The following is a 23,828-nucleotide window of genomic DNA, read 5'->3' as shown; positions in this document are numbered from 1 at the left end:
ACACAGAATATAAATAAGTTTAAACCGACTAAAAACGAACTTCAGATGAGTGCGGACTTTATACAGACAAAAAATATGACAATTGAAAACACATTTTAGTTTTCACCTGCTTTTTTGTTAATTGCTGTCTCCATCTTTCGTTTCGACCGTTGGCGTCTCCCCTCCATCTGAATGACTCCAATACCCACAATGCCTTGCAGCGTTGGTTCAGTCATGTGATTTAACTTATGACCGCAGCAGCCTTCGACATCAACAATTCTTTTTTTTGCAACGTTTTAGTGGACATTTTTGGCACAGAAAACACCTCGAGGGGATATTTAACATGTATTTTCTTCACACATGTTGAAATATTACAACTACTCTCTTCGGATATACCGCTAACTAATATAATAATGGCGGAAGTGGAGGAGGAGGTAAGCTCAACATGCTAAAGCTAGCTGGCTGATTCTGATGTTTTATGCATAACTGCATCAAAATACACCATAAATCTTTACAGGAATGTTGTCAGCTGCGTTTTGATATTATCTGGTTTGTTATCTGGTATTTCTCTAGCGTGGAGGGCGTAAATCTGGGATGTCACAGCTTGACAGTGATGCTATATCTACATTTACTCTCTAAAGAAATGTAGTATTTTAAATTTAAATGCACCAACCTCCAAATGTAAACGTTGGTGTCTTGCTTTAATGAAAACTCAACATGTCTCTTCATTCAGGGAAGGAAACCAAGTGAGGAATTCACAGATGAGTCTGAGGTAAGAACCGCAGCAGCTGTATCATTTTGTGCAGCCTTTTTTTTCCCTCCTGAAAAGACGCGTGTTTGGATGAGTTTATATCCGTAAAGGCAAGCTTATAAAGAGGCACAACAATAAGGAAAAACTAGACCTAAAAATGTCATGCAGTTGCACCACTATGTTGATGTAGAAATGCATCAACAGCAACATATTGTCAGTGTCAGGGGTGTGCATAGTTCTGTCAAGCATGAGTGATTTTTGGACTCAAATAAAGCTTCCTGCTTACTGAAAGGACTGTAATACATAGCCAGCCTTTATCAGCACAGCTTGATCCCTGAAGGATCTTTGTCAGGTTTTGAGAGGTGTCAAACACTCATGAATTACAGATAGCTCTCCAGATCCATCAATAGTATGACTGAACTTTGGCATGTTACAGTACACCTGTGCTTCTGAGAATCACACGTGGGCTAAATAAAATATAACATTACACATCAGTCTGGCAGGAAGGGGGATTTGTCTTTATAGGAAGCAGAGTGGAATGAAATATAAGGGATAGGCTGCGTTGGACGCCTGCACCTCTCTCAAGAAAACAGTTAAGAGCGAGCTGAAGGAAAGCAGAAAAAAATCCAAGTTTGTAAATAGAAAGAGCTCCTACATCTTGTTTTCTCTCCGTGCGCCATGTGTTCAGCACTGTAGGACAAAGACACTCACAGGAAAACAGCATTACAGAATGTGGGACTGTGTGTCTCCTGCAAGTGGCTGCAAACAGCTGATTATTTGCTTAGAATATTGCAATATACTGTAGCTGGCTTGGGCTGCACAGTGGCGTAGTGGTTAGCACTTTCGCCTTGCAGCGAGAAGGTCCCTGGTTCGCGTCCCGGCTTTCCCGGGATCTTTCTGCATGGAGTTTGCATGTTCTCCCTGTGCATGCGTGGGTTCTCTCCGGGTACTCCGGCTTCCTCCCACAGTCCAAAAATATGCTGAGGTTAATTGATTACTCTAAATTGCCCGTAGGTGTGAATGTGTGAGTGCTTGTTTGTCTTTGTATGTAGCCCTGCGACAGACTGGCGACCTGTCTAGGGTGTCCCCTGCCTTCGCCCGAGTCAGCTGGGATAGGCTCCAGCACCCCCCGCGACCCTAATGAGGATTAAGCGGTGTATAGATAATGGATGGATGGATGGAGCTGGCTTCATGTCTGCTACGGTTGCAGGTGGACAGCAGTGTAGCAGGATAAAGGCAGCAAGGCCCTGTTTGCTGCACACTCTGTCGCACACAAGGAATGAGCAGGGTAATAATTTGTCATAATTGTGGATTTTGATAAACCAAGGCATACTCCTCCCCACTTTTGCAATTTAGCCAGACCAGTCTGATTTTTGAGAACAAAATACAGTAATAAGCCTGATCTGTGAGTGTTTTTGCTTGCTCTTATTTTGATGCCTAGCCAAGGGAAGATATTTCACTTTTAACTGTGGGATACCAAGAATCAAACCCTGAGAAACAATAAATTAAAGCAGTATATTAGTAGACCTATTGCACTGATTTTTCTCAATTAATGCCTGGAACAATATATTTAAATTCATATTGGAGAGTGCAAGAAGGATCATGAGTAAAACTTTAACAGGTTTCTCTTGTGAAATTACATTTTCCAGGCAATTTTAAATTCTTTCTCACCCTCTGAACCCCAAAACCTCCCATCAAGTTTGTGTTTTCTTTAAGAAAATCACCAAAATTACACAATTTATCAGAGCCAGAAACTGTAAAAACAGAAAAAAAAATTTCTGTCAAACGTTTTGTTGAACATGTTCCGTTCAAAAATGTCCCAAAAAAAAAACTGTATTCCTAAGCACAGGCGAGAAGCTGTGACTGATTTATCTGAAACCAACAGTCCTGTGAAAAATATTCTTCTAAGGTGAATTGAAAGGTTTGTTTACACAGAGCAAATGGGAGGGATTGAGAGAAAAAAATAACATATAATTGATCAATAAAATAAATGCACCACGGCTCAAAAATGGTATACAGAGGATCAGCTTGACAAGAAGTTTTTGAAAGATACATACAGCATGGGGAAATATTGTTAAAAAGAGTTGGCGTGCAGAGTAGCATGAAAAATGTTTAGATTTTATAACTTAAAATAAAATACAGGCTTATTAGTTAACCTTTCTGTAGGATGTGGAGATCACATATTTATCCCCAACATTGGTAACACCTGTAGGTGCTTGGAAAAATCTTGTACAAGTAGAGTCCAAGTTTTTCATTTTTCCTGTAAAATGAATAATCAAACAAACTCAACCTTCACTTTTGTCTTTTTTGAATTAATATTTTTTAGCATTGTAACAGTTTCACAAAGCACAAAAGACATTTTACCTGGTTGTGCTGGGTCCATAGAGGTGCAGGATTTTATGTTCCAGTGAAAAATTAGCCCACAGTGAATGACAATGTAATAGGAGCAAAAAAAAAAAAACACATGTAAACTTCCTTGGGGTTCAGAGAGTTATAGAAAGAAGAATAACTGGTTTCTTTTGTCCAAATTCACTCACATAATCTGCTCATAAGATGCTCCAAAAACATATACAGATGACAAATGGGGGGATTTATCCTTAAATCTACCATGTTACATCTCAACTATTAATAGTCACAGACAATCTGAGTAAAATAAGAAAGCAAAGGGTAAATTATAAGAAATCCAGTCATAAAATATACTTTCCCAAAACGCTCATAAAGGGGGATAAATCAAGAGCTTTAAGTCACAGAGACATTTCTGCAGCTCTACTAGAAGCAGCAACGCCACTAATTTAAAGCACATCTTTTTGGTGCTTTTATAATTCTCTAAAATCTCCTCAGGTGTATTAACTGTGAAGGCTGTAGCATACACATCATTTTCATACGTGCTGTGTATACTGTAGAAACATCTGCATTACTTCTGTTTCTCTTGTGTTTGAGACAGATGATGTTGGTGCCAGGGTGACTCATTGTTTTCCTAATATTGAAAGGGACTTGCCTTCTTTTCTCATCCTAAATGTCTGGGACTAGTGCAGTCCTCGGTGTGCATTTAAAGCAGTATTTTATGCACAAGGAAAAGCTCAACCTGTTGTATTTTAACTGCCAACAGGCAAAGAAAATGGCACAAATGGTTACAGCACAAAGGCCAGCTCAGTAGTTGACAAAACAAAGAGCAACTTACAAGAGATGGCAAAAGTTTTAAAATGGGTAGTTTCTCTCTGGGGATGAAGTTTTCCTTTGTTGTTTGATACGCCTTTGAAACCCGTGACAAATGCCCTCGCATCAGAAATCTCACAACCAGAATACACAGGAAATAGCCTAGATATAGCGTTGTTGAGTGGGAAAGGATTGTTTTTGAAAATAACATTTTTTCCACGCTATTGTCCCCCACCTCCAACCCAGTAGCACATAATGGCAGACAATGTTTTGAGTTGATTCACCCTCTGGGCAGCCACAGACTGTGCAGCATTGGTTATAAACTGAATTATGAGTAATATTCAGGCTGTGACTGGCCGCAAATGTTGACTCACGCTGGAAAGTGTAACATAGTAGAATACCTTAAGTTTGTTTTATGAAAAGACTGAATTCATGTATTTTCACTGGGGATGAACAGCCTCATGAAGAGATGAACATTTGTTTTATCCTGCATTTCAAACAAGCGCATATATCTGCTTATACACACATTTATATGTATTCTCACCAGCCTCCCAGAATGAATTACCTGCATATCGGTTATTGGGGCCTGGCTATTGACTGTTATGCTCTTTTAGCTCCAGTAGTGTTGTATGTGCATATGCAAATGGATAAGGAAGAGGAAATTAACAGACAAATATGTATTTTGATCATTTTGCAAACAAATTATGTGTAGTTTCAGATTCTCAAATGTGATAATTTTATGTTTTTCCTTATCTAATATAATACTAAACATAATATATTTGTTTTTTTGCTAAAAAAAAATGCAATCTAAAGAAATCTTGTCAACTTTCTGGATATCAAACTGGGGATTTATTTATTTATTACATTTTTTCTCATGTAATGGACAAAATGATCCCTCAAGACAAAAACAATAAGCTGTTTACTCTGATCAGCCCCAAATGGATCTTTAACCTTGTTCCAGTTAAATTTAGTTAAATGTTATCTGATATCCCATATTCTGTCTAGAATGTGCAAAAAAAAAAAAAGAGCAAGAATCATTTTCCAGCGTTTTAAGAATTAGGTTAATGTTAGCAACAAATACTTGAAATGAGAAGTAATTTGTTTATCAGCCGTTGTTACTTTTTGATTGTGGTGATAAGATCGTGGAATGTAACGGTTTTGCAAAATTATGCTTGTAAATGTTTGATTATTATGATTACAATCTATTTTTTGTCACAGATAATTGCAATGAACGTAAAGTCCTCTTAAGTCACTGAATATGATTTTGCATACGTTTTTATAATGGTATAAGAAAAATATTCTTATTAATGCTTCAGTTTTGCTTTTTAACCATTTTGCTCTTGAGACACGATTATTTGAAGCTTATTTTAAGTGTGATGGACTTAAAGGTGCCCTGCGGAGTTTTTTTTTTTTTTTTTTTTTAAACAACCAAATGCTATATTTGCATATTATTAGTGCTGCACAATTCATCTTGACTGCAATTCTGGCTTCCTGCAAAGAAATGGATGCAGTGCTCTTAAATGTGAAAAGTACAATAAACGTATTTGGCCCCTGATAGCAGTGAATAATTGTGATCTGCTATTAATCAAAAGAATTGCGATTATCATTTTGGGAATAATTGCACAGCCCTATTCACATATTTCCCCCCCCCCAAAAAACCAAAACTGTTGGCTGTTTTTTAAAATCATGTGTTGTTTGCGTTGACATTCACTAGCTAGCATTTGTCTATTTCACTGCCTTTGCTGGTGCATTACTACATTTTTGTGCGTACTACCACCACCAGGAGGGAAAAATAGTCATCGCTGTGCTCACGTTTCTACACATCTGTGTGCTTGACTGCTTGCATATATGAAACATACAAAACAGGACCAAAAATGTAAAAAAAAAAAAAAAAAAAACTGCTCTGAAGAGTCACTAGAGGTCAAAAGCTCAACAGGGTGCCTTTAAACTGAGTTGCTTTGGGAGCACATGAAGTTATTTCACCTTCTTGTAAAACTTTCCACTTTTTTTTTTTTTTTTAAATCAAAGATCACGTTTGAAGACAGAGCACCACTCGAGGTGAACATTTTGCAAATTTCAGTTCACTGCATGGCTTTCTAAAAGCATTGGCAGCTGCAAAGTTTGTGAGGTGACACTTTTGTGATGAATACCTTTAAGAGAACGTTACATCTCAGCGGACTGCTTTCTCCACCAGGAGGAGGACAGCGAGGAGGAGCCCAAGCTGAAGTATGAGAGGCTCTCCAATGGGGTGACAGAAATCCTCCAGAACGATGCAGCCAGCTGTATGACCGTCCATGACAAGGTAGACGTTATAATCCGCCGCCCACAAGGGCATTTCAGCTGCAAGTCCACCCATCTCAACAAGAGATTTCACATTGTTTATGAACACATTGGAGAGATGTCATCTTCAAAGTTGGTTTCCATTCTTTCTGCTCAATCTGTAAAGGCAGGCCATTCTTTTCTCACCTTTGCCTGCTTTTCCTCTCAGGGAGGTGCATCAGAAGACACCAGGCACCATTGTCTTCTCCCCTTCTTATTCCCACTCTTACATATTTTCGCTCCTCTCCTCTGTTTGTCGAATGTAGATATTTTTAAGAGCGCCACTCTCAGCGAGATGGTTAATCGTCGTGGCACCAGCAGCACACTTGCACGCTTGGGCAGAGCAAAAAGTCATACCCGGTTATGTCTCCTCACCTGATGTTTTATTAACCACTATTGATTTTCATTTATTTATTTTTACTTTGAGGATTTGGTCCCTTTCTTTTTTTTAACCGTGCCACAGACTGCTTTGCTGAAACGCTAAATTTGATGTGACTGTCTTTCTTCCTGGGATTTCTTTGCTTATGTACCTTCTGCCATGCAGCTACCTGTGTGTGGTCACAGCAGGCCCCCCTCCACCGTGGCAAACTCCCACCACCTTAAAGCCACAGACGGCACACATTGCCTTATGTTGCCTCATATTTTAAGTGTCTGAATCGGAATTTCATTTGAACAATTCCATTCTGATAAATCCCTTTAAAAGTCGCTCCGCCTCACAAGGTTGAACCCTTTATTTATTTATTTTTGGTTATTTTATTTGGGGAGATTGCAGGGGCTCTGTCTGACATGCTCAGCTGTGCCTGTAAATATAAGCATTTCATTATAGACTGCACTGAAGCATGGTGGGCTCGCCGCACATCCACATGCTGGTCGAGGAGGGAGGGGGATTAGGAGGAGGGCATGGAGCAGGGGCTGGGGTGGAAGAACACACACTTAATCTAATGCCAAAAGCCCCCAGTTTCTATAATTTTTTTGTCCCGGCGGACCCACGTACACATCCACACGTGCACTTCTGCTGAAGCACAAATCACAGAAACCAGTTGCTGCTCAGTAGAAATAATAGCTCTATGGTGGGCAGGGAGGTGATTGGGTTGCATGGGAAGAAGTCAGATGTACAGTGCATTTATTATGCTTAAGCATTTTAATTTGAGGAGGAAAAAAATGCCATTTCACACTGTCTGCTTTAATAAATAGGGCTTTTCCACCCCTTGCAATTTCACAGTATTGCCTCCAAGCCCACCCAATCCCCACTCTGCCCATGTCACTGCAGCTCCAGGAAATATTTTTTATCCTCTCCCACAGCCTGCTTAAACACAGGAGTTATTTTTTCCTTAAAATCTCAAACTGGTTGTCTTCTGCTTCAGTTTACATTGCATTTCTCTCCTCTCAGTTTCTTGCCTTAGGTACCCATTTTGGAAAGGTGTTTCTGCTGGACATCCAAGGAAATGTAACTCAGAAGTTTGAGATTGTGAGTACATTAAAATGATTAGATTTTTCATGCCCATTTTTAGACATGTTAGCTCTATGAACAGCATTTTCAGGCTGTCACGGATCCACTACTCTGGTTCAGACTGAAATATATCAACAACTATTGGATGGTTTTGCCATGAAATTTGGTTCAGACATTCAGGGTCCACAGAAGATGAACTAACTTGCTGTCATCTGTTAGAAATTTTAGTTTTGCTTGAGTTTATAATCAAATTCCTATAGAACAAATGATATGCTGTTTTCTCTGCTGTTGTGCTAATTATAAATAACACAGGAAGCTGGTTATTTTAACAACAGACCAGTCAGTGGGCATAGATAGATAGATAGATAGATAGATAGATAGATAGATAGATAGATAGATAGATAGATAGATAGATAGATAGATAGATAGATAGATAGATAGATAGATGGATAGATAGATTGATTGATTGATTGATTGATTAAACCTTTATTGATCCCGCAGCAGGGAAATTTTTGGTGTTTCAGCAGCGAAGACAAGAAATTGTGCAAGAAAAGAAAATTATTCATGTTTTTACAAAATAGAACTATACCAACTGATGATCCAAGCTCAAGAACTATTGAGGAATAAAGCGCAGACAAATTAGCAAGCTGTTTGCGATGTGCACACTACTGTTTGCAAAGTTTATGCTTCAGCCATCTGTTTTAACAAAATGCCGCCGCACTGATAAATTCTTAGGCATAGTGTCAGTTACTTTTTTCTGTAAATGGTAAATAAATTAGACCCAGCAGTCTCCGTTGGGTGGGATGAGTTTAAAGTTGGAAAACACAGGTTTCTAACATAGGTTAGAGAGTGCATTGCAGGTGTTTGCAGGTTGTCCTGCCAGCAAAAAGTAACAGATTAATCGTGGAAGGCTGTTGATGCAGCACTTTAGTCCTCCGTCGAACCAATGAGAATTTGATCAGATAAGCTTTTAGTAGGACTGTAGACTCCAGTTCTACAAACCACTCGGAAGTCGTCCCACTTAAACATACCGAGTCTAAACAAGATTGGCCTATAAAACACTTTAAACATCACAATTTTTATTGCAGGATGCAAACCTCCTTCTGCTTTTATTAGCTTCCTAAAAAATCACCAAGGACAGACCTCAGTGTCCACAATGAGCTAAAGCCCTGCACACAAAATACTGCAGTTTGGATCCCAGGGGGAAGCAAAAGGGGATATTTTGGGATTTCAGGGAGAACCATAAAGCAAGATTTCACGCAAATACTACACATGTAGGATCCATAGCCAGAAATGATGTTACATAATTTGGTTTAGTGACGCTGTTTACTTTCTCTGTACATTTTTGCTCACTTTGTCTGTAGACAATAAACTCCCAACAGTAATTTATTTTGCAAGTCTAAAACAAATCCGTAATCAGGCCTGATTTGGTCACAAATGAGCGGTTTTACATCACATTAGTGGACCTGCACTTGTGCTTCTGACTGCAGTGTTCCTACTGAGCACGTTGATTCAAGTGCTTCACAGCTCTGGAACATGTTGATGGTTATCAGTCGTTGCCTGAAAGAAACAAGGTAGTTGTTTCACTGTACAGAAGAGGATTTGTATTGAAATGAACAGGTCAGAAGGACTTCATATGATCGGCAAATAGGTGATAAACAACTTTTTTTTCCTTTCCTCTACACAGAGGCACCGTCTCCACTTCAGGGATGTTTTTAAAGCAACATTTCCTGTAATTTATGCCATTTGGTTGATCCTTTTATCTTAAGAGCCCTAAATTTGAAAGCATCAGCAGTGGAAGGACCCATAACGTTCTCAGTATTAATGCACTTTCTATGCATCAACACATATGGAGCCATGCATCTATTACATACTCGCAGTTTTTTGCCTTTTGCTTTTCCTGGCATTTCACTTAGTTGGAGTAAAATGTCAGCCAGCAACATTTGGCCGGCCACAATGATATTCCCCCCACCTCTAAAATAAGATGCTGTGATATTGTGTCTCCACAGAGTTCAGTGAAGATCAACCAGATCAGTCTGGATGAAAGTGGAGAGCATGTGGGCATCTGCTCCGAGGATGGGAAGGTGAGATCTCCCCGCTCATCACTGCTGGTCACTGATCCTTGGACCAATCAGTGTTTTTCATCTTCCATAATTCCTCTAAAACTCATCTTATCAGCCTTCAACTTTATGCTAATGATTTGGAACTTGAGGTGTTTGGGGAGTGAATTTTTAGAAGCCACTTCTTCCACAATCAGAGCATTAACCTGGAGTTTTATCTCCACCATATCTACACATAAAGCCATACTTTTTTCATGATGCGGGAATTTATAAAAAGCTTGTAACAATTTTGAAGAGTAGGGGGGAAGGATTGCACTCAGATCCGTCGAGCTGTCAGTCAGCCATCAGCCGTCTATGGATACCCTCTCCATGTTCTCCACCTTGCTGTTATCTTGTCTCTTCTCATCATTACCACCATCCTTCATGGATTTTGCAGTCAAGATATGCTCTCTGATATCGCCCTCCCCCCTACTTCCAGCACTCTGGTGGCAAAAACAAGATCTTGTCGCACAAAAAGTGGAGCAGACAATTAAAATCAATGCTACAGCAATTGTTTGCCCTCACCAATTCAGTCGGCTTTTAATCCTTTGAAATCTAACTTAATCCCTAATCACTGATGCGGCTCGAGAAGAGAGATAGCATCAGAGTTTTATATTATTCCCACATCTTAAAAGTATTTCTGTTTTCAGGGCTTCGGATAAAGGAAAAGTGGGTGTCATGTACTTTAATGGTACATTAGAGTCTTACTGTAGCCGACTGAGGCTGTGGTCAAGTCTAAGATTAGGACTTCTGTTCTAAACCCTGCAGGGTTCAGAGAATCAGCTTGTCCACTAATTGGTGACCCAGCGGAGAAGTAGGGAGCCAATCAAAGTGTTTTCTGGCCACACTTCCCCCGCCGGCCTCCGATAGTTGCAGAGGCAGCAATTAAAGGAGAAATTTTGAGTTATTCACCTTTCTGCTGCTGTCTCTGTTTCAGGTTCAAGTGTTCGGCCTCTATACGAGAGAGGGCTTCCACGAGAACTTTGACTGTCCCGTCAAAGTAAGTTTTTTCTGCTCATTTATAGAGTTTTATCGTACGTGTGTGTAGAGAAAAGCTTAATTCACTCTCTTGAACCTTTTTGTGCAGGTGGTTGCGTTACACCCTCAGTTCACCAGATCAAATTACAAACAGTTTGTCACGGGAGGAAACAAGGTAGGTTTGTATTTGTGCATTCATTATGTGTCAGATTTTTTTTACATTTCCTGCCACGGCGATTCATCCTGATTGTGTCCGGGTAAAACTGAATCCTGCGAGCTGTCTCACTTTGGCTCGGCTGAAGGCGATGCACAGGCCTTTGTCTGGTGTGAAAGGCTCTTACTTTTCTGTCTCTTTGCTGGAGTGCTCTCGGGAGAGCTGCCCATTTTCACAAAGTGCTGTTCGCTCAACAGTGTTTGAAAGGCAATGCTTCACAAGCACAGCAAATAGATGTCATTATCAAGAGGGTACATAGTCTTTGGATTTCCGGGCGCATACAGTGATCTCTTTCCTGGAAGTTGTCTCTGGTAGATATGTCATTGCGGAAGGTGAAAAGTATTTTAGACATCAGATTTGTCATTTTGTTTTTCAGAAGTAGAACCAGCTGCCTATTACAGCGCGCCTACCACACTACGATAAACCGCACTGATGTGGCGTCATTGCACAGCCGTCTATAAATAAAGAATACTGACATTTATACAACAGGGGTGAGGGGAAACTTTTTCCATGAAACTCCATTGTTAGTGCCATTTTCGTTCAATTGGTGCTGATTCCTCTCAGCTCCAAGTTGTGAAGGCCTCCACAAGGTGCCTGTGATGAAAATCAATAAGCCTCAACGGGAGCCACATCCTGTCAAAGGAAATTCAATTTTGTCTCCCCAGTTCTTTTGTCATATCATCTCTTTGTAGAGCAAACTGTTTATTAACATAGCCCAACTGCTGAATTAAAGAGGCCATACAACCTTCTCAGGGCCTCCTTGGTAATGTTATGCACTTTTTGGGCGCTTTTTTGTATCAGTTTATGTAGTGAGGACAGTAACAATGTAGGGAATGTGAATGACAGGCTTTGTCCTCTGCAGAGTGTACAGTACAAGGCCTGGACGTTAAACTGCTATTGATGAAGTCACTCTTTAGCGCATCAATGCCACATTGCATTCTGATTAAAACACACACAACAGCCTCCATACCGCTGTTGAAAGGCAAGAGAGTCAAACTATAACATGAACACATACTTTAAATACTTCTGAATTTTACACCACTTACATTGTCAAATAAATGGTGTGTATCCAAAAGAGGCTGTAACCATTATGACGGGAGTGAGGAGGATTTATGAAATCATGCTTGAAACGCAACACACTTTCAACTCTTCCTTTATGGTTTCTTACACCATCTCTGACTCGCAAATCACGTCAACCGAGTGGATCTTTAAAATGACTTCTTCCACCAGTGAATGTGAAGCTAATGTGAAGTCAAATGAACAATCTGTCTTCATTTTCTTTGAGCCGAAATGCTCTAAAGTGGAATTAAGTCTCCGTTTAAGGGTGTAAATTAGGTTCATTATTAGCAGTTTAAGTTAAATCTGCTGCTTCTGCTTCTAAAAGCTTGATCCTGTGCAATGTGCTGTTCATCTACTGCCCTCTGTAGGTGAAGCTGAGCCGCTGCACTCTTATTTACTTCACATACACATGGTGCTAAATGGTGCCCTGATTTCTTCCTCCAAGCTTCTCCTGTATGAAAGAAACTGGCTGAATCGCTGGAAGACGTCGGTTCTACACGAAGGCGAGGGAACGATCACCAACATCCAGTGGAGAGCCAACCTGATCGCATGGGCCAACAATGTGGTAAGAGGCCCTGTGGCAACTACACAACTTCAGTCACACCGTTTGTACAATGTGAAGATGCTCATGTTATCCTCCTCTCGTCTTCAGGGAGTTAAAATCTATGACATCAGCACCAAGCAGCGGATCACCAACGTGTTGAGGGATAACGTCAGTCTGAGGCCCGACATGTATCCATGCAGTCTGTGCTGGAAGGACAACACCACCCTCATCGTAGGCTGGGGTACTTCCATTAAGGTTCGCTTTGTTTCTTGCTCATTTGGCGAATTATTACAAGCACTGTGACTGTTTTTTGGTGTAATTTTCTCGTTTTTTCCATCAGATTTGTGTCGTGAAAGAGCGAAATCCTACTGAAATGAGGGATCTGCCCAGCCGCTATGTGGAAATAAGTAAGAAACACAGTAATCATCATGATTTGGATTGTATTATTACATTTATGATCTTCCAAATATTATAAATGTAGAGGAATTTATATACATGTAACATGATAGGACATGATTACAAATAAGTACATTTACTCAAGTACAATTTTATGTATGTTGCTGAAATATTTTCATGTTGTACTTCAATTCCACTATATTTTGGATTTATTTGTACTCAAGTACAGTTATCTTAAAAGATTTCCATTAATACACAAATCAACAAATAAATTATGCTATGTTATTAATGTATTTTAACCCAGCAGTGCATAAAGTTATTAAAGTGATGTATGAAATATTAAATCAATCATTTTAATCAAGTAATAAAATATGTGTGTTTCTATAATGGGCAAGACTGCATAATGAGTACTTTAACTTAAAATATATTTTGATACTAATACTTCTGTACTTTTACTTAAGTAGGATTTTGACTGCAGACTGCAGTTTCTAAAGCACATTTTTTATGCATTTGTTCTTAAGTGTTTCTGTCATGACACTTTTTTTTAGATTTTTGAGGCAAATATTGCACTTTATCCTCCACTACATTTATTTTTAAAGCTTTAGTTGCTAATTATTTTGCACAATCACATTATTATTATGTAAATCAGCTAATAAACTGTGAAATTATTATTCTAGATTGGCTGTCTAGAAGTTTATAAAGCAAAATTATCTCCACCTGTAACATTGCAGAGATTTATGAATCTATTAGAATATATATGATTCTAAAGTGGGTCACTGTCCAATTCTTTTACTTTACATATTTAAAACGTATTTTGATGCTAATTCTTAATTTGAACATTGTAGTGTTGCTACTTTTATTGTGAGGATGCCATATTCAGCTGTCAAACTCTATTATATAAAGTTAAAGTTGCTGTCAGACTCAGAACAAAGCTGCTTTTCTCGGCTCCTAAAAAGAAAATATTGTAAAGACGCCACATCAAAACACATTTTTACAAAACTGTGTTAAGAATCCAACAGATAACTGGAATAAATACACCATAAATAGAGATGATTTGATTCAGTTTGTCTTTCTGGTTCACTTTCACACGTATTTTCCTGAAAAGTTTCCCTTCACACACAGATAACAGTGATTCGGTGAAGCTGCTATAAAGTCAACAGATGTGTGATACAAAGCAAAGAATCGATATAATTAAATCCTGTCACCTTAAACCCCCTCAGCTCTCTTTATAGCTTCACTCATGCTTTCACCTGTGAAGTATTTCAAAGGTGTTTCTGTTTCTTTCAGTGTCCGCGTTTGAAACTGAGTTTTTCATCAGCGGTTTGGCTCCGCTGGCAGATCAGCTGGTCACCTTGTTCTTTGTGAAGGAGAACTCCGATCAAATGGTAACTGTGATGCTTCAACGTGTATATTTAGAGGAGATACAAGTACAATAAAGTGAGTTATCACCCATCATGTGTTCAGGATGAGGAGTTTCGTGCGCGGCCTCGTCTGGACATCATCCAGCCTCTTCCTGAGAGCTGCGAGGAGATTTCTTCGGACGCGCTGACGGTGCGCTACTTCCAAGACAACGAGTGCAGGGACTACCGCCTCGGTGAGACCATAAAACCCGCCCTGGCAGAAATGTCACGCAGCCTTTTACTGCGTCCTGATTTCATTATGCATCGACTATCAAATGTCAGGCGTAATGCGCAGCACGCAGAGCCATAAATGTATTTTCATTAACAGAGCATGCAGAGGGAGAGTCGCTCTTCTACATCATCAGTCCCAAAGACATCGTTGTGGCCAAAGAGCGCGACCAGGATGACCATATTGATTGGCTGCTTGAAAAGAAGAAATATGAGGTTTGTGTTGTCGAACGTTACGGATGCTGCTAAAGGTTGCGGTCTGCGATGTCGGGGTTTAATTCTGTGGTTTAACTGTGGCAGGAGGCGCTGATGGCTGCAGAGATCAGCTTCAAAAACATTAAGAGACACGATGTCCAGAAGATTGGAATGGCTTACATCAATCACTTGGTGGAGAAGGGAGACTATGACAGTGCTGCAAGGTGGGTTTTTATTTCTTTTTAAATGTTCTGCAGATACAGACACAGTGAGAATGTATGTATGAAGTATTTTAAAAAATATATGCCATGTTGGTTGGGTCCATATGACAGAAACTTTTCAAGCTATTTTCACATCATCTGTACAAAATCAGGGCATAAAATTATAGCAAGCACATTTCTTTATACTAGTATAGCACTTTGTCAAACATACGCAGGTATTTCAAAGTGTTTTAGAGGTAAATGTGAAATAATTAAATAAAAGATGTAAAAAATGAATTTAATAAAACATGTTATAAAAATTTACATAATAAGTTAATAAAAAACAGTGCAGACAAGCTGAATAAAGTGCACACAGAGTTATGGAATAACAAAAAACTACAAATTTTAGATTAATTTTATCTCAGCTTAACATGGCTGCTGAATGGAAAAGAGGATATGAGTGAAAAGAGTGATCTGTAATTCAGACCCAAGGACATAACCTTTTCCACTGATAGAGGCAGTGTTCTACACACTGGGAAAATTATTCCTCATGGTCAGTTTACTCCATTTTTCCAGAGGTTTAAGCAGTAAGTGGGCCTTTAGGTATTTTTAAAACTGATTTTGTTTATTAACTGCTTTGTTAAAGGTGAAAAATAAACTTGAATACTCATTTTCGTAACTTTTTACACTGAATGATATGTGATCATGGGTTGGAGGAGTTATACTAATTAAAGATAAATTCAGCAAAACTATTTCAATACATTCAGACATTCTCACAGTCCGCTAGCTAATTAAAGGAAATAAATCTGGCACGTAGTGAGTATCTAAATATGCTAACTAAATAAATGTCAACATTAGATAAATAGTCACATTTTTCCAGAATCACAGACACCATCTTTAACCTGATTTTGACTTTTACAGCAACAAGCTTGTCCACTGTTATGTAAGTGTAAAATCAAGATCTTCTCTTTGCCGTTTAAATGATTTAATACTTTTTTCAACACAGGAAGTGCCAAAAGGTTCTTGGGAAAAACATGGAACTGTGGGAGAATGAAGTGTACAGGTTTAAGACCATCGGACAGCTGAAGGTAAGCCGGAGTGTCTGTGTTTCCTTAATGGCCTTATTATGAAGTGACTATGAAACTGCAATAAAAAGTTTAGCCTTCTCTTTGCAAAGTTGTGTCTCTCGTCGATATATTTCCTGCTCTCTCTGTAATTACAGGCCATCAGTCAGTATTTGCCAAGAGGAGACCTGCGTCTGAGACCAGCCATCTATGAAATGATCCTGCATGAGTTTCTGAAAACAGACTATGAGGTATGTTGTCGTCTTGTAATCTCCTTTAACAAATCCTTTAATAACCGATTGTTTGATGAACACCGGCATACATTTTAGAAGGGATATGTCCCCTTGAATATTTAGGAAATGCCCCCCCCCCCCCCAAAAAAAACATGATAGAAGCCTTTATTTGTCACATATACATTGGAGCACTGTGAGATTCTTTTTTTTTCTTCATAAAACCCTTCGTAAAAAATTGTATCGGCTCTGAAACTTGAACTTCGACCTTAAGATTAGTATCCAAGAGCCTCAAACTATGAGCCACCACTGCTCCAACTGTGAGACACTGAAAAAACGCTCTATCTTTTAATCATTGTGCCTGAATTTTGTGTTTTTGTTTGCATAAATAAAGACATTTCCACCATAAATTGATGCAAGAAAGGCACAAATTGGTCATAAAAATTCACCAGAATGCAGAAAATGAAGTGTTTGATGCTCAAAGGTTTTGGGAGGAGGACAAAAAAAAAATCTTGTTTCTTATGGGATTTCCATTCTTAAAATTTTATTTTGCTAAACTAAACCATGACTTACCATTCAAAACTTTTCCAATACTTTTTGTCCATCTCTGAAGGACAACTTATCAAAATTATAAATTCAGCAGGTTGTTCACTGATCACAAGGTTCGATAGCTGGCCCTTCTGCATGCCGAAGTGTCCTTGGGCACGACACTGAACACTTATTTACGACTTTATTCTATTAAACTATTGTTTTAAAAGAATATTTTTCTTGGTATTTTCTTATTCCACAGCCTTGTGTAAGAGTCATTTTGCATTTCACTGCACAAAGTGTGTAAATATGTGACAAATAAACACACTTTAATCCTGAATCTTATAACACCAAGTTAGAAAAGCACCATATATGTACAAATCATATACCATTCCTGCTGCTTCATGTGTCCGCTGTAATGTCTAAACAAAGTCCAGCTGATAATTTGTCCGTTTTTCTCTCTTTTCACAGGGTTTTGCCACTCTGATCCGGGAATGGCCTGGGGAGCTTTATAACAACATGGCCATTGTCCAGGCTGTCAATGATCACCTGAAGAGGGATCCTACCAACAGCACGCTGCTCACCACACTGGCTGAGCTGTGAGTGAGCTCAACATGTACATTAGTTCACATCACAAGATTCCTTTTGATATTACAACAAAATAGCAAAAGTTTTTTCATCCTATGCATCATTTTAGAGACATTTTTATGGAAGTCAGGTTGTCTTATTTGGTGTTTTTGTGACACTGAGACTGTGTTGTTGCTCTTTCAGATACACATACGACCAGCGCTACGACAGAGCTTTAGAAATCTACCTGAGACTGAGGCACAAAGATGTTTACCAGCTGATCCACAAGCACAACCTTTTCTCCTCCATAGAGGACAAGATCGTCCTCCTCATGGACTTTGACAAAGAGGTGAAAATCAGTCACATTAATTTGTATCATAATCAGACCTCCTACTGTAGGGGTGTCAAACATGCGGCCTGCAGGCCCAAAGAGGGTCCCACCAGAGGGTCCAATCAGGTCCGTGGGACAACTTTGCAAAGAATAAAATTATAGAATTACAGAGAAGACATTAACTGCAAATTGTAAATTTGTGAAACTATAAATTTAAAATAATTTCTAGACCATGACAAGTTGTTTTGATCATAAAAGTAGAATGCTAGATTGCTCATGGTTCTTTTGTCATTTTGTGCCTTGTTTTTGTAATATTTTGTTTTGTGTTGGGTATTTTTTGGCTTTTTTTCTGATTTTTGTTGTTTGTCCCATGTTTTTGTTGTTTTGTTCCTCGTTTTGTGTTTCCTTTTTGTCTCGCTTGTGTTTTTTGTCTTGTTTCTGTCATCTTGTATTTGACTTTATTCGTTGTTTTTGTCTCGTTTTTGACGTTTTGTGTCTTTTTTCTCTCGCTTGTGTCGTTTGTCCATTTTTTTGTCGCCTTGTGTCTCGTTTTTGTAATATTTTGTCTTGTTTTTGTTGTTTTTTTGTCTTTTTTTGTCTGTCTTTTGTCATTTTGATCATAAAGTAAAATACTATATCATTCAGTTTCAGATGCCTATGACTACATGTTTTGTGCCTTTGTGGATCCACTGTGATCTGGAAGTTGTAATGTGTAAATAATAAACTGAGTCATAATATTGTTGAAATTGAACCTATTTTTCTTTAAAAAATTCAGGTTGTTCATGATGTTTTGCAAAAAGATAATTCCTTACATGCGAACATTTTCAGAATGTACTTTTTTGCACTAAACCAAAGAGAAAAACTTGGATTTGTTGTTATTTATAGGTTATTATGCTGTGATTTTACTGGTCCGGCCCACTTGAGATCAAATTGGGCTGAATGTGGCCCCTGAACTAAGATGAGTTTGACACCCCTGTCCTACTGTATATTCTGTTTGTAAGTAAACTACTGTATGAATTTGTGTTGTCAGAAAGCTGTTGACATGCTCCTCGACAACGAAGACAAGATATCGGTGAGTTCACACGACTCTCTTCAGTCTTTTCATGATCTTTCTGATGAACTTTAAGTGCACTGATCCTTGTGTTTCTTCTCTCCGCTAACAGACAGACAGAGTGGTGGAAGAACTAGCAGACAGGCCTGAGCTTCTGCATGTGGTGAGTTTAAATTCAAACACCTCAGCTCACAATATTGAACTGATCCCACAGCGAGTTTGACCAACCTTTCTCCCCCTGCAGTACCTCCATAAACTGTTCAAGAGGGACCACCACAAAGGCCAGAAGTACCACGAGAGGCAGATCGGCCTGTACGCTGAGTACGACCGACCGAATCTCCTCCCTTTCCTCAGAGACAGCACGCACTGCCCTCTTGAGAAGGTACACGTCATCCCATCACACATTAAAGTCTGCTGAATGTGGAAAACGTGAATAATCTGGTGTTGCTTCTCTGTCTTCTCACTCAGGCTCTTGAGATCTGTCAGCAGAGGAACTTTGTAGAGGAGACTGTGTTCCTGCTCAGTAAGTGTTAATTAAGGTTTTGTATGTCTGGTGTCTGAAATAAGGAAACTAATCCAGCATGTTGCTCCCAGGCAGGATGGGGAACTGCAGACGAGCCCTGCAGATGATCATGGAGGAGCTGGAGGACGTGGACAAGGCCATAGAATTTGCTAAAGAGCAGGACGATGCAGAGCTGTGGGAGGATCTCATCTCTTATTCTATCGACAAACCACGTATGACACCACGTCTCCTACTGTCTCACTTACACTTAACCTCTGTCCTTTTATCTGTAATTATCACTTCATGCCTTCTCTCTTTGTGTTTCTGCTTTGTTGTTGATTCTAGCTTTCATCACGGGGCTCCTCAATAACATCGGTACTCATGTTGATCCCATTCTGCTCATCCATCGCATAAAGGAAGGCATGGAGATCCCAAACCTCAGAGATTCACTCGTGAAAATCCTCCAGGATTACAACCTACAGGTTAGAAGAGCTTCTCCCTTTCCCTCTCTGAAACCAAAAACCCAGCAGCAGGTTTGAAAGGAATGTTATCTTTAGAAAATAAACAAAATTACACAATTCATCAGAGCCAGAAACTGTCAAATCAGAGAGAATCATTGGATTTTGAACTTTTTGAAAGTCCTCAAATTAGTCATCTGATGTGTTTTTCACGGGAAAACAGAAGCTCAAAATTGTGATAGTTCATTAAAATTATTTTATTCATATTTCATTTGTTAAAAAATATCAAAAATAAACCATCTGCAGTAGCTAGATTCTGTAAAAACTAAAAAACTCTGCACCTTTCTGCACAACCGTGAAGCCATAATAGACTCAGCTGTGATCAACAGTCATGTAACAAAAATTCTGGGACTTTTTGACTGAACTGCAGGTTGTGTTTACACACAGCAGAGAAGCCAAGTCGAATATGTAAGTGGGAAAATATCTATAGTTTGAGGCACTATTTGTAACATCTATGGACAGGTCTGTACAGTTTTTGTAAAATAAATAATCAACAAAATTCAAAGTTTTACCTTTTTTTTATGATTTATGGCATTATAAATGTGTCATAGAGTGCAGGAGATATTGTTTTGTTCTCCATAGAGGTGCAGGACCTTACATTGCTGTGAAAAGTGAGTATATAGTGAGTAAAAATGTGACCCACAGAACTGTTTCATAGGATTAAAGTTCTTAAAATGCAGAAATAATTTGCGTCTAAACGGTGGCTCTTGTCTCCCTTACAATTTATTATTAAGAGCTATAAAAACTGTTCTGCTATTAGCATACCTGCTACATCGATCTAATGAAAGAAAAAAATAAGTAAAGAGGTTAAAAGTGTGTGAAAAGGTTCAGGTATAGTCTTTGTTTATTAACTGGATTTTGTTGTCTCGTTTCTAAGATTCTTTTGAGGGAAGGATGCAAGAAGATCCTGGTGGCCGACTCCTTGTCCCTCCTCCAGAAGATGCATCGAACTCAGATGAGAGGAGTCCGAGTCGATGGTGGGTTTAGTGTTTTTGCTGTTAATGAAGAAGCGCTGGAGGTGAATCATACCAAACCAAACTCCTGAACATGTTTCTGCTTTTCTTTTCAGAGGAGAACATTTGCGAGTCGTGTCACGCTACAATATTACCCTCAGGTAGGTCATTTATGTCGGTGGATCAAACTGTTTTAACGTTGTTTTGCATTTAAAAGCTGCTTGTTGTAAACATTTGCTATCACACCCGTGTTCCAGATATGGCTAAACCCTTCAGTGTGGTGGTGTTTCACTGCAGACACATGTTTCACAAGGAATGTTTGCCATCTTCAGGAACAGTAAGTGACATCTGAAAACATATCTGCAAGTAAAATCTGCAAGTGACTTTGTGAAGTTTAAAAATTGCAGAGAAGACATTAACTGCAGATTGTAAATTTGTAAAACTATACATTTAAAATAGTTTCTAGACCCTGACAATTTTTTTTTCATAAAGTAATATACTAGATTCCTCATTGTTCTTTTGTCATTTTGTGTCTCATTTTTGTAATATTTTGTCTTGTTTTTTTGTCTTTTCTTGTCATTTGTGTAACATTTTTTGTCATTTTGTGTTTCCTTTTTGTCTCACTTGTGTTTTTTGTCCTATTTTTGTCATTTTGTGTTTTGCTTCATTCATTGTTTTGTGGATCTTTTTTGTCGTTTTGTTTCTCGGGTTTGTCATTTTTTGTCTCGTTTGTACGTTTTTTTGTCGCTTTGTAACTTTTTTGTCACTTTTTAAATTTGTTTCATGTCGTTTGCCTAATGTTTTGTCATTTTGTTTCTTGCTTTTGTTGGTTCTGTCATTTTTGTAATATTTTGTCTTTTGTTGTTTTTTTTGTCTTTTTTACAGTAAAATACTCTATTGTTCAGTTCCAGATACCTGTGACTAAAGGTTTTGTGCCTAAATTGGGTTGAATGTGGCCCCTGAACTAAAATTAATTTGACACCCCTGCTCTATAGTAAAGCTTTTTCCTCTTTCCCGTCTCAGATTCCTGGGGTGCAGTTTTGTAACATCTGCAGCGCGAAGAGACGAGGACCTGGAAGTGGAATCCTTGAGATGAAAAAGTGAAAAGGATTCGTGCACTCTCACTGTTACTATGGATGCTTTATGTCTCATTTTCCCCCGGCTTCTCTGGTGCAATGATCAAAGAACATCACTTTCCTCCAGTCGCTAATCTGTACACTGGCAAAAAAATGCTAAATATTTCCATTGGACTGTCTCTGTATATTTTAATCTAACAAATGTAAAGTGCTGTGCTTGCTCTGCTCTTCAGTAATGTAACTTGGTGATGAAATGTCTGAAAAATAAAAGTGTGTAAAAACAGTCTTTGGTTTGTGTCGTAAATTGCACGTTTAACTAAAAATGAATCAGTAAAAATGGACACAGAGAATTTAGTCAAAAGTTAGACAGTTTAATGGCCAACATCTTTGGCATGAAATGCAGAGGCCAGCCAATATTTTAATCAAGATGCTGAGAAAGCTTTGAGAAATGTACATTATTGTATATTTTATCATCAAATACTTAATTTAATAATTCCAAAAAGAAAAACCCTGATGTTTTGTACTTTACTACAGTGTCTGTATTTGAGAATAAACTCACATTGATCAAAAAACATATTTAGAAGGTTGTCAGTAGAGAAAAACAGCAGTTGACCAACTTATTAATTGATATTATTAGAATATTCAATCAAACTCCTTATAATTGAGTTGGTACACAAACATAAAATTGCTGAAGCCACGTTAGACAAACACATTAACAGACTAAAAGTTGGCAAATTTGATGAAATTTGCAAATATACTGATGGTTTCTAAGATATTTAATGATTTTGTTTCTTCAATAATAACGATATGAATAAAAACACTACTAAATAAGCTGGTAATGGAGGTGAAATCATTCTGAAAATAATGGAAAGTTCACATCATATATCCACTATATTTTGGAGGATGATATTCTACTTTGTACTAAACTACATTTATTTACTAGCTGTGGCTAGTTTAGTGACTTTTTATTAATATTAAATATAAATCAATGAATAAATGATGCTATTCAATTAAGATTATGGTACCCAGTCATATATAAAGTAATCAAATTAGCTCCAGCTGCAACATTAAAGTGATCAATGAATCAATACTTATATAGCGATACAGTATATATGATTCTAAAACACATTATTCTGCATTATAAATTTTTAAACTTTTGGCACTGGAGGCTAATACTTCTGTTTTTTGTTTGCTTGTTTGTTTTTCCGTAAATAGAATTTAAATGTGGGGCTTTTACTTGTAACAGTATTTTTACACTGTAGTATCACCACTTTTACTTCAGATATTTGGTTCCTATAAAGTACTAAAAATACTGTGAAGATGCCATATTAAAACACACCTGTACAAATGTTTAAAAACTTCGACATATGAATGCCACAGCTGCATCATAAAAGAATGATTTTTAGTGCCATTTTTAACACCAGAGTGGATATCTGGCTGACACGAAGACCTCCACATGTTGTGATTGTTAATAAATCTGATTATTGAAATTCACAAGAAGCCTGTTTCTTTAAGTGAGTTTACAAAACGAGTTGAGCCTATTTCAGTAAGTCTGACTTCTTGGTTCCATAAAGCAGTAAATTTCAATATAATCTAAGGATAGTTCTTTTGTAAACCGATACTAGGAAACAAACCTGTTCCGGGCTAAGTGTGAGACTAATCCTGAGCTGTTGGTTAACCAGAGCGTCCTGTCACACATTTCCAGAGGAGATATCTCCAGAGTTTGAACCTATGTAACTCTGGCCTGATTGCATCAACTTAAGCAAACCTGTACGGAACCACTACAGCCTCAAGTGATTTGTTAATTTCCTTCAAGTCAGATGTTGGACTTTAATCCTCTGAACCCCAAAACCTGCTGACAAGTAATAAGGGGTGTTATCTTTAAAAAACAATCACACCATTTGTCAGAGCCAGAAACTGTAAAAACAGAGAGAACAAGAAAGAGTCCCACAAGGCTGTCCATTCCCCCATATGGCATTGTCAGAAATGCAGCATTTTTATTTATTTTTTTTTTTTGAGACCTGTGCTTGTATCCATGGT

General features: G+C 38.3%; 2 protein-coding genes across 3 annotated transcripts in view; one reads left to right on the top strand and one right to left on the bottom strand.

The window, feature by feature from the left end:
- Nucleotides 1-245, bottom strand: part of pou6f2 (POU class 6 homeobox 2) — a 74,980-nt gene extending 74,735 nt beyond the window's left edge. The window contains exon 1 of the mRNA XM_023272551.3: nt 107-245. The gene's annotated coding sequence lies outside the window, so the exon portion shown is untranslated. The remainder of the gene's footprint in view (nt 1-106) is intronic.
- Nucleotides 228-22,071, top strand: vps41 (VPS41 subunit of HOPS complex). 2 transcript variants are annotated; one of them, XM_035949226.2, is made up of 29 exons: nt 228-413; nt 713-751; nt 5,915-5,944; nt 6,081-6,188; nt 7,596-7,673; nt 9,665-9,739; nt 10,692-10,754; nt 10,842-10,907; nt 12,451-12,570; nt 12,658-12,804; nt 12,890-12,956; nt 14,233-14,330; nt 14,410-14,539; nt 14,674-14,789; nt 14,874-14,992; nt 15,975-16,056; nt 16,191-16,283; nt 17,262-17,389; nt 17,562-17,706; nt 18,719-18,760; nt 18,852-18,902; nt 18,984-19,121; nt 19,208-19,262; nt 19,334-19,474; nt 19,587-19,723; nt 20,637-20,736; nt 20,829-20,873; nt 20,970-21,049; nt 21,736-22,071. In XM_035949226.2, exons 1-29 carry the CDS (start codon nt 228-230, stop codon nt 21,814-21,816), a joined length of 2,760 nt encoding a protein of 919 aa, XP_035805119.2. In that variant the 3' UTR covers nt 21,817-22,071. The 2 variants fall into 2 exon arrangements, with proteins under 2 accessions (XP_035805119.2, XP_023128318.2); XM_023272550.3 differs by lacking the exon at nt 5,915-5,944.
- The last annotated feature ends 1,757 nt before the right edge of the window (nt 22,072-23,828 follow it).

Source organism: Amphiprion ocellaris, chromosome 22 (assembly GCF_022539595.1).
Source record: "Amphiprion ocellaris isolate individual 3 ecotype Okinawa chromosome 22, ASM2253959v1, whole genome shotgun sequence".
Taxonomy (NCBI): domain Eukaryota; kingdom Metazoa; phylum Chordata; class Actinopteri; family Pomacentridae; genus Amphiprion; species Amphiprion ocellaris.
Note: the sequence above shows the minus strand (reverse complement) of the source record. Positions and strands in the feature narration are given on the sequence as shown.